Here is an 11,533-nt window from a genome sequence, read left to right on the forward strand (position 1 = left end):
TGCCTATATTAATTAATTAAAATACCCATTCAAAATTTTATTAGGCAAGTAAGCTGATGTTAATGACTGAATTATTCACCAATTGTTCCGAATTTATAACATGTGGCTGTTGTAACGAAATTGATTGCGAAATCACTTCCTAAAGGTCGCGTGGTACGGAGTAAAATAATAAGCAATGCGACGCTAGATGTGAGGACTCGATGATCTGAATGTTCAAAAACTAATACTGATCACGTTCCCTGTTAATCGAAGGCATATATGATCTTTTCTACCTTGGTAGATCAGTTCGTGAATGCGATTAACTGACGGGTTGTTGAAGTTGTCGGAGTAATGAAAAAAAAGTTCTTGCAGTTCATGCTTCTAATTTCTACCAAAAATTTAACGCGACGTTAGGAAATTGTGATCAAAATCGCCTTCTGGGTTAGGATACGTAATCAACTGATAAGTGATCTCACTCAGGATCATAGTTTCCGAAAAACTTATGATGCATCTTTCATTTGAGTCATAGCTGATCGATTCAAGCTTTTATTGCACTTGTTAGACCCATATTTCTCCGATTGCTCAGTTCGCAAAATAATCAAACTAACTCCCCAGCAACTTGAATTCGGCTTGACATCTTTTAATAAATTGATTAAACAGGCATGGATTTGTAATCAGACAGTTTTCCTTCAGTTAGTACTTTAAGCAATAATTAAAGATATTCTTCAATCCAATACGAATGAAGAGGAACTAATACTTCGTCTGCCTAGTCAGTCTTATTGTAATATTCAAGGTTTTTCAACTCGAAGGTTGTGATTTATATACTTTTGTAGGCTTTTCGAAATAAAAATGACTGAATATTTCACAATTCTTCTTCAAGAACGATCTTAATATGGTCAAATAGAAACTATTACTTCGTTATAATTAGTTAAAAGCTCCGCTATTGAATAAAGTTGAAATTGCCATGTAGAATGTCATAATATTGAAGAAAAGTTGTGATATGTGGAGGTATATTTGAAGAATTAATGAAGTATAATCAGCTTTGTCATCTATTAATTGAAAAATTACATTTTTTATCATTGTATTTGGAATAATTTCTTGTTTTAAAGCATTTTGTACTAAATTTTCCACAATTGATGACCTATTTATAGTATACTGCTTTTTATAACTTGTTAAACATTCATTTACCGTAACGTGATTCATCAAAATAATCAAATTGCGTCTCTATAAAGCATCTAAGCCAGGGATGGGGAAACTACGGCCCGCGGGCCATCTCCGGCCCGCAAAGCGTTGAAATCCAGCCCGCGACCAGCAAACAAAAGTTAAGTACAATTTTCTTTTTACCAGAACGTCGTCGAACGCACTACCCATTTGATGCAACTATTTTTGAATACCAGCATATTGGAATTTTATAAATCCTTATCTTAATACCCAAATATAGTTTCCCACGCCCAGAAAATAATGGCTATGTTTAGTACAAGCTATTTGTGCGGACAAACGTTTTCAATAATGAAAAAATTGTCTTCATAATAGGCTTTCAGATGACCTCCTTTTTCATTGTTAAAAATTTCAGTATCACAAATGGAGCCGGCTTATGATAAAGTCATGCAGAAACAAAAACAGTTCCTTATGTCACTTGTTCCCACAAAGACCAGTCCCACAATTAGTATTTCAGAAAAATTATGGCAATATTTTTATTTTAGTAAATAATATAATGCCTCAACTTTACCGCCATATATTCGCGAAGAAAAAAGTTTCCCCATCGCTGATCTAAGCTAAACCTGTAAAATAGAGCTTCGATATCGTGACTTAACCTCACTTTTATCATAATAACTGCCAATGAATTTTGAATGAAAAAATATATCCAATCCGATGTTAGGGAACTTTACTTTTGATAGGTCGCATATTATAGAATTTACCCTAAAATAATGCTTAAAATCGGGTTTCAATTATCCAATCGACAGATAATAAATAGAGATTTACTCACTTCGAATTTTATCCAGTTAACAAAAACTAACTCATAGAGCTCTCTTCCACAAAGAGCTCCAAATACCATCAAATATCTTATGGCCCTAGTGAATCTCTTATAAACGCGAGAAAACTTGTTGTTTTGGTTGTCTACCTCACAGGAAAATAGTAAAAATTAAAAAGATTCTTGTGATAGATTTCCAACAGTATGTATTTCATAAAATTAATTAAATACGGTTATTAATTACACAAAGTTACTTCCATTCATATATTGATAACAAATTCCAGTTTCGTATTTCAATTTTCCAATTTCTTCAACCTCAAATATATAGTTTGTTTCATCTTAGTAACAAAAGTTAGTTCATCGAATACCAATGGTAACTCTGTATTAGGACTAACGAACACTTGGTAATCTTCTAAAATCGATGCTAGACCTAATATAACTTGAATAACACCATATCGGGAACCTGCAAAAAATTATTGAAAATGATTATAATGAATTCTTATTCCGCCTTTTTTTGTTACAATTCGGTTATTTGATAAAAGCCTTGACATGTTACAAAAAACCGGCAAAACGTGATCCTGAGAGCTTTCTTGCTTTATGATTAGATAATTGTCGGCAATTTGACAAAATGTCGGCATAACAAGAGTGGGAGACAACGTATCTCATTTTTTTTCCGTTTTTTATTTTTTAGTTACCATTAGAACTAAGGAATAGACCTATAAATACCTATACAGTTTCTTGGTCCTGCTCCAAACATAAGGTAACCTTCATGTCTTTCATTTTTGTCAGCAAATCTATCGGGATCCCATTTTGAAGGATCTGGGTAATAATCGGCATCGTGATGATATCCCAAAACTGGTATTATTACTGACATTCCTTTTTTGATGGTGATATCACAGTTTTTGAACGTATAGTCCTTAACACAAATTCTGCCAATAGTAGCCAACGTAGGATATTTTCTTCCAGTTTCTACGGTATAATTAATTTGAATTTAGGTCTTCAGATTATAATGTATCAATTGCTGAAATCAGGAAATTAAATATAATGGATAATAATGTTGATGCAGGTATATAATGGATGGAATACAACATATCACATTTTCTAATTCTAGAAATTATTTTGTTTTTTCACCTAACTCAGTTTACGCTCGTATTAGTCCAATCCTCAAAAAAATTGACAATTATTAACGAAACTTAATTTACTTTCAATTCCTCTCAACAGTTACTTGTCTTTGCAGTCTCTGCGTAGTTTGACCTACGAAAAAATCTTGAAGCACTCCAAACCCAGTATACTTTTTGTCTTTATTGAACCGATAAAAAATAAAAAGAGAATCTCATGGAAAGATGATTGAGTTATAGATTTCATCTATAATATCAATACTTCTTATCAGATATCTATGAGAAAAGATCCACTATGACTTCTTATTCAGTTTGTTTCAAGTATTTTCTTCTTTCAAGAAAACCTTTGATTATTATTCTGGTACATGTTAATGAAAACGAAAACTTGAAATCTTGTTATTAATCACATTCCTAGCATAAGTACCAAAACTCACCATCGAAAACTTGACGTAAATAAGTCAATTCATTCACAGCTTCGAAAGTTAGCTTTCCATTGTATTTATTGGTGACTTGAATAATTTCCTCCCTCACTTTATCCTGCACATCTTGATGTAAAGCAAGTTCGAGCAATATAAAAGATGCAGTCCCGGATGAAGTTTCGTATGCAGCCAAGTAAAAAAATAGTATCTACATAAAGTAATAAATACTTTCTCAGTAATTAGTTTCAAATTAGAATCACGTGTAGATAAATTGTCGGCAAATTAGTATTTTTCAAAATTTAAGAGACAAAAATATTGAATTGTGGTGTTTTACCTCTGATATCATTTCATCTAATGTCAAATCCATTCCGGATTGCTTCATTTCAACAACCATTTGTATCAAATCATTTTTATTAACTTGATTCTTTTCTCTGAATTTCAAAATTTCTCTTATGAAATTTGCGTAAAATTTCTGAATATGAGAATCTATGTTAGATATTTTCAAATTTGCTGCCAAATTTGGATAACAAATTGTTAGAAATAGACGTATTCGATGTATAATGGAAAGTTCGGAAAAAAATTCTTTTCCAGTTTTTCGAATACTGCCATCAGACTGGTCAAAACTGTTTGCAGCAACTCCAAGAAAAACTGTCCCTAAAACCAAATGCCAAGAAAAACAAGTTCAGATTTGTAAGAATAGAAATAAGAATAGTTTTCGAACTATCAGAGTTATATTCAAGTTATATTCAAGGTTTAATAATAATTCTGTGAAGAATTATATGAGATTAGAAGCAAGAAGATTGATACAATTGACAAATGAAGTGATAGTGAACAATTATGTTCAAATCTTGAGGTGACAGAATTCGATTTAATTGGCAAGTTAGTCACAAAAAGATTCATAGCAATCAGAAGACATCATTGTGAAGTTTGAGACAAATAAAACTCCATCGTGAATTTTGACTAATCTACTGTACATAGTATAGAGAATTTGTAAATAACTTACAAACATCTTCAAATGGGGGAAAATATTTGCAATGGAGGCTGAGAGATTGAGTTCAATAACCACATTCTCAGGAAATGTGAATATTCAATTTACTCTTTAGTACTTTTGGTCCTTCTTTTACATTCACGATTTCAGGGATTTTGTGTGTCTTTCTAGAGGGATGATATAATTCAAATAAGGTTATAAATTATCCTTCTCATTAATAAGTGGGACGTGGTTTGACATATTTTTGAATTTTGTATACGAGGATGGTCCCACAAGTACTTGGCCTGACTTAGAGATGGCGATAGCTGCTTGAAAAATACCACTGTAGTAGAAAGTACACAAGTTTCAAGTTTGAAGACGCCGCGTTGCTTAGTATTTGTTTGCAGCCATCAATAGTGAACGTTTTCAGAAATACTTTTATTTGGAAGACCTTAACTTAACCACTATGAAAGCTGAACTAGATTCTACTCTAGGTGAGACTGCTTCTTTGTTATCAACAGTAAAATATTGGGTAGCAGACTTTAAACGAGGCCGTACAACCTGCGGAGACCAGCATCGCAATGGCCGACCAAATGAGGTGGCGACTCCAGAAATGTTGCATAAAATCCACAAAGCGGTACTGGATGATTATCGACTGAAAGTGCGCGAGCAGACACAGTAGGCATTTCAAAAAGTGCAGGACCTCGCATATTAACTGCAAATTTGGACATGAGAAAACTGTGCGCAAGATGGTTGCTGAGTTTGTTCACAAAAACATCGTCGTGAAGATTTTTCCATCGAGTGTTTGGCAATGTTCCACCAAAAAAGGAAAAAAATCAACAGCTTGGCTTGTTTCATTAAGACAATTGATGAATTAAAGTTTGAATAGCTACCTCCTGCACCCTATTAGCCAGATTTAGCCCCCTCGGATTAATTTCTGCTCGCAGACTTGAAAAATAGCTGGGTGGTCAAAGGTGTCCCAACAATAAAGAGGTGATGTCGGCAGTTAATGGTTATTTTGAGGAGCTTGACGATTCCTATTCTATCGAACGTATTGAACATCGCTGAAAAAAGTGTCTGGAGCTAAAAAGAGATTACGTTGAAAAATAAATATACTTCTGGGACCATCCTCATAAGGTCAAATGATTAGGGGCTTTCATATTGTCACCATTAATGATTAAGATTTCACTCCCTATCAGTTGATCTCTTTTACAACTCAAGAAACACATTGAGGAGTTAAATATCGTTTTTTATTCCACATTTCATGATCTAGAGATTCCAGAACAGATTACGTACCAATTGCATCCGTTGTATAACAAGATAATACATCGTATATATTTAAATCTACGTCACCTTTGCTAAAAGGTTTCAATGTTTGTTTCAAATTCTCGGTACATTGTTCTATCACACTAAAGTACTGTTTAAGTTTTGCTGTAGTGAACAACACTGAAAATTTCTCCTGAAAATAATTAGTCAAAATGAGTCATAGATAATTCTAAAACATTAGGATTATACTGTTAATAAAAACCTTTGATGGAAACATTTTTAATAGCAGCCTTTTTGGACTTGGATTAAGCACAAGCACAAAATTCAGCATAATTATTTATAGCTACAAAAAATTTATTTTTCGGTATATTACAATTGACCAAATCTGACTTGTATTTACCTGTACACCTGTATTGTACCAAAATGTATCAACACGGTACCAAATGAAGTATCCCTAAGTAAAAAACTGGTGTGATGCAATAAAAAACCAGTAAAAGGAATACTGTTGTATCAAATACAAGTAATCGGCTTTGTCATGAAGATCATTTTGATGCAAATTTTTTTGAATAGCATTTTCAAAACTTACGATAGAGGGTAGCTTATTTTTGTAACAATAGGGTCACCACCAGTTTTTCAGAATTAATAATTTTTGAAATTCACGCTTAGCATGGAAAAAAAGTTGATCCCTAGAGTATTTTTTCCAAGTATAAACTTAAAATTGGTCTTATTTTTATGACAAAATCATCAAAATGTGGTACGGACATATATTTTTAAGAAAACTTTTATAAAAGTAAATTTTTTGTGTGAGTTAGTTGTCACTTTTTGCTAGTTATGAAGCTTAACTAAATTAAATTAATAAAATCTAGGGGTACTAACTTTTAAGAAATAATAGCATTTCCCTATCTTATTGTTTCATGAAAATCAGAGACTTTTTTTAACCATAAGTCCAACAAAATCGAAGTCGAATTTGCTCCAAATCAATGTAATATATTTGTTCAAATTTTAACAGCTGGTAACTTAAAATTAAGAGATTCCGTGTATATGAAATCTTGTTTTTACTCGATGAATATCTCATTTTATCAATCTGTCTGTTAATCTGGTTCATGCCATAGATTTTAACAGTCGTAGAACCTCGATTTGTGTTCAAAGAACTAGCATTGCAAGAGAATCTATTTGGGGCAAGTTCTGTGTAGAACCACGAGAAAATTGCTGCTTTATTTTCATCAGCAAATCAACTCTTTGTGGCCAAAATAGCGCCAAATCATTTCAACCAGTACCATTTTGTCAAACAGTCAATTTGAGTCAAACTTAATAGATTGCAAGTCAATCAAAACTTTTAGAGGTGATAATTTTTTCAATTCACCTCAAATTTGATAATGACAAACTTAAACTCACCCTTGCAGCTCTCCATTCGTTGCCTCTTTTACTGATAATGTTAGCAGTTATACGATCTTTTTCATTACAATAAAGATTTCGATCTACAAAATACTGAAAATCTTTTACCAAGATATCTTTGGCGTAATTAGGATCCATAATCACCAAATAAGGATCGAGGCCTATATAAACTCCTAGAAAAAGTGAAGTTATGAAAGTTTCATCATTCATTTAACAAATAGTTCATGTTGGTGACTGTGACTAACAACTAACAGCGACTTCTATTACCTGTAAATCTCTTCATTACGCATACGAGTCAAAACTTTTTATCTCGATACTGGTAATGGTTTAGTAGTACTGACATACAATTCAGCAGAGTGGTACAAAACTCAAATCTCAGTGCGCTTTCCAATGAAGAAGCTATTTCGAAAAAATGGTCCTAATATTTTCAGATTCGAAAATTCCAGCAATAAATAGCATCGGTCTACACGGGGACATTATTGATGAGGAAAATTCGAGTTCAAGTTTTGTACCTGGCGACTCAAAAAGTGGAGCTGCTAAAGAGAAAAGGAAGATCGAATAAAAAAAACAAACTTTTCGAATGGAAGTTGAGCTGTACATGGTAGAAACTTACGGCGAAAGATAATCTATATATAAAAAGAATAGAAATTCTATAGAATTGTAAGAATAAGGCTGTATTTCAAAGAAATATCTGACTTCAAACCATAAAAGATTACCCAAAAATTAAAAACGGCCAAATAAGTGAAATATTTCAAAGGTTTTTGCTTTAGACTGGAAATAGAGAAAAGTTTTTATTTGTACTATGATAAACCAACAACTGTAAGAGAAAATAAAACTACAAGAGCGGTAACTAGACGTACCAGCTCTTCACGCTATCAATTAGAAATGAATAACGATCTGTAAACCTGTATGCAAGTAAATGGTTTTATTATTGAAGAATGGACTGTCCCTAACTGGGTGGAAAACGGATACTTTTCAGGTAGTCACTTAAAAGGTTCTTCTAACATAAAACACACCTCACCACTTCTGTTCCTCCATAGCAAAACGTGCTCACAAACGTCTTCCACTCGAACTCGAAAGAGTAAAAAAGAAGTCGCAGCATTGTTACCTTTTCAAAAGTTATTCTACCTGAAAAGAGAACGTTGAAAATTGACGTTTTTCACCCAGAAAAGGTTCCATGTTGTGCAAGAATAGAGAAACAGACAATGTGAAGGCCATTAACATCATATGTCAGTGGTTTTTATTTTTTATACTCATACCTGACAAACAAACATTATATATATAGTTTTTTTTGTGCTTTCTCTAAAATTGCATTTTCAGACTTACAAGGCTTCGATTTTATGAAGACGCAACTTCATTTTACGACTGATATCTAACATAACATACAAATTCACATTAATTGATTAAAATATGTCTTAAAGTTCATAAAACTACAAATATATGAGATACCCGACATTTTGCATCATACACTATTCTTTTATGTTGTTTGTTTCTGCTTGATTTTATATCATTAGATTCAGAAGTTAAAACTCACCTCCAAATTTACATCCCATTTTTTTAAACGCGTCATAGTATCTTTTTGTGACAGCTCCAAGTGCTATTCCTTTAGGTAGCGATTTAACATAATTACCAAAAGGAAAAGTCGGTGTCAGTTGTGGTATTCCTCTAGTCTTCCAAAAACTGTATTTATATTTTATATAAAAGAATAGAATTGCAATCAAAGTAGTTATTGATATTATAAAATCGTATGAAAAACTACTTGTAATTATCATGTTGACTGAAAAACAAAATACGATTATGCTTCTTTCAACCAAGCATGTTAATACTATCCATCAGGCTCTGTAAGTCTTTGTCAGCAAAAACCATGATGTCATCTGCATATCTGGAAAAAGCTTATTTTCAAATTGAAGTCACGTCTTCTCATAATGGAATAATAACAAGGTTTAGGGTGCTGTTTGGTACTGTTTATACAAAATGAGAAGTATTTTTCCACTACACATGGTGGCTATCTGAGCTAACCAGCTTAATCATCTTTGTTCATTATTAGATCGATTCTAGAAGTGAATCACAGATTCTATAAAAATGGCATAAACGTGTTGGATAGGCGTTGGATTGAATGTTTCACTTTCGAGAGAATTTGGAACAAAAATCCACTTATTAAGATTTTCCAGTTATCAAAACTTAATTATATTTAGATAAACCTGTCGTAAATATATTTCTTATTTTTAAAACTTTGTCTTATCTGTTTAATTATATCCTTAAAACAAGACAGTTTGTTAAATAAACCTTGCTGTTGATATTTATATGACGACTGGAGTTCCGAAAATGGGAACCCACCGAATGGCTTCGAATATTTGCCAGATTTCAGCCTTAAAAAATGGAATACACTTCTGCTTTTTATCTGTAGTTCATCAACTGGAAAATCTTATTAAGTGGGTTTTTGTTCCAAATTCTCTCGAAAGTGAAACATTCAATCCAACGCCTATCCAACACGTTTATGCCATTTTGATAGAATCTGTAATTCACTTCTAGAATCGATCTAATAATGAACAAAGATGATTAAGCTGGTTAGCTCAGATAGCCACCATGTGTAGTGGAAAAATACTTCTCATTTTGTCTAACCAGTACCAAACAGCACCCTAAACCTTGTTATTATTCCATTATGAGAAGACGTGACTTCAATTTGAAAATAAGCTTTTTCCAGATATGCAAATGACATCATGGTATTTGCTGACAAAGACTTACAGAGCCTGATGGATAGTATCAGCCGCCACAATCAGCAATATGGCCTGTATAACGTCAAAAAGATAAAACTAATGATTATAAGTGAAAATAAGATCACTGAAAGCCATCTCTATACCAAAAAAGGTGCTATGTCTACATTGTTCTGTTTTAAGGAGTTGAGCCCCGGATCTTGACGAATACTCAAGATCTCCTGAACCTTCCGTGTAACAAACGAAATTCTCAGAAGAATGAAAAAGGGACGAAAAGTAATTATAACTATAAAAACTCATAAGCTACAGTACTTTATCTATAGAATGCGAAACGAATCAAGATATGTATCTTGCAAGGCAAAATATTTGGTAAAAACAGTCCAGAAAAAAGACGAACAGTATAGGTTAAATATCTGAGAACTTCAATTTCTCTTAGCTCTTCCAATTTCCATGACGCACTGAGTAAGCAATATCTTAGCTTATAGCGTCTTTATAGTCCACTATCTTTTTGGTAACGCATTATTCAATTTTAAACCTAATTGGTTTGTGTTTCTAAGCTATGAAATATTTTTTATAATATTATTTGAAGGAAGGATTATTGTAAAAAGAACATACAATCGTTATACTAGATATTTTAATAGAAATATCGGAATTAAGTGATTGAAATGTAAACTGATAATAACTCAGATCTATTTGAATAGACCAAACTTAATTTGCTTTCGACTGAATTTCCTCAAAGCAAACCTGTTGTTCACTCTCCTACTTCACACAACGAATCAAATTTCACAGAATTGTTGTGGATGTAAGTAAAAGCCTTTGTAAGGAAGTTGCCATGAATATCTTCAAAGATAAGAAAAAATATATGAAGAATATATGAAACACTAATGAAAATATTCTCTAAGCTCTTTATTAGTTCCCAAAATGGGTCCTTCGGTCGGCCCTGTCCAGCTACTATGGAATTTTAAATTTTTTTATAAATGGCGAACCCGCCTTTGATGTTTCCTTTTAGAATTTTTTATTATAGCAGGTGGTTTATTTACAGTATTTCTTCAAAATAGTAAGTCTTAAATGAATTAGTAAATAGAACGAATTACTAAAGTGATATTTATACATGAATTATTATAAATAGTGTATAGTGTGTGAATAAATTCAGAACGTAAGTTATTTATTCTTATAAACCATCGATAAAGGACAGTAATTACTGTACTTTATAATTATGATAGATAAATCTCACTTACATTGATTTGTGTTCACGAATAATTGGTTTTGAATGAATAAGACCCACACTATAGGACACTACATATCGCGTATCTTTGAGAATTCGAAAACTCACAATCTTTTAAACATTTTCGTTCAATAATATAATCAGTTTATTAGTTAATATGAGAGTACGAGTAAATAATAATAATTTGACATTCATTATCTGTTGATAACCTTCACAATTATCCATATTTACAATTTAATAAGCATAGTTCTCATTAGTAATTAGTTCTTATTAGTTTTTTTATATATTGATGTAAAATCTATTTTGAATTGCCTCTTTCCCAGGTATATAATATTTTAGAGGAAAAGGGTTTTTTCTGGGAAACGTGCATGGAAGAAATTTTTAGAATAAAATGCTGTTAACTATCTACAGATTTAAAGATAGACTTTTTCATACGAGTAACTAATCTTTCTGTCAGATTTTTATGAACTTTGGATAG

At 32.2% G+C, this 11,533-nt stretch overlaps 1 protein-coding gene across 2 annotated transcripts; it reads right to left on the reverse strand.

Moving 5' to 3' along the window:
• Positions 1-2,140: 2,140 nt before the first annotated feature.
• On the reverse strand, positions 2,141-11,226 carry LOC130900071 (probable cytochrome P450 6a13). 2 transcript variants are annotated; one of them, XM_057810407.1, is made up of 8 exons: positions 11,069-11,226; positions 8,651-8,796; positions 7,117-7,289; positions 5,752-5,914; positions 3,823-4,142; positions 3,504-3,696; positions 2,678-2,920; positions 2,141-2,414 (listed from the first exon to the last, which is right to left on the reverse strand). In XM_057810407.1, exons 2-8 carry the CDS (start codon positions 8,667-8,669, stop codon positions 2,245-2,247), a joined length of 1,281 nt encoding a protein of 426 aa, XP_057666390.1. In that variant the 5' UTR covers positions 8,670-8,796; positions 11,069-11,226; the 3' UTR covers positions 2,141-2,244. The 2 variants fall into 2 exon arrangements, with proteins under 2 accessions (XP_057666390.1, XP_057666389.1); XM_057810406.1 differs by having other exon boundaries at positions 8,651-8,893.
• Between the last annotated feature and the right edge of the window lie 307 nt (positions 11,227-11,533).

The sequence above is a fragment of the Diorhabda carinulata genome, chromosome 12 (genome assembly GCF_026250575.1).
Source record: "Diorhabda carinulata isolate Delta chromosome 12, icDioCari1.1, whole genome shotgun sequence".
Taxonomy (NCBI): domain Eukaryota; kingdom Metazoa; phylum Arthropoda; class Insecta; order Coleoptera; family Chrysomelidae; genus Diorhabda; species Diorhabda carinulata.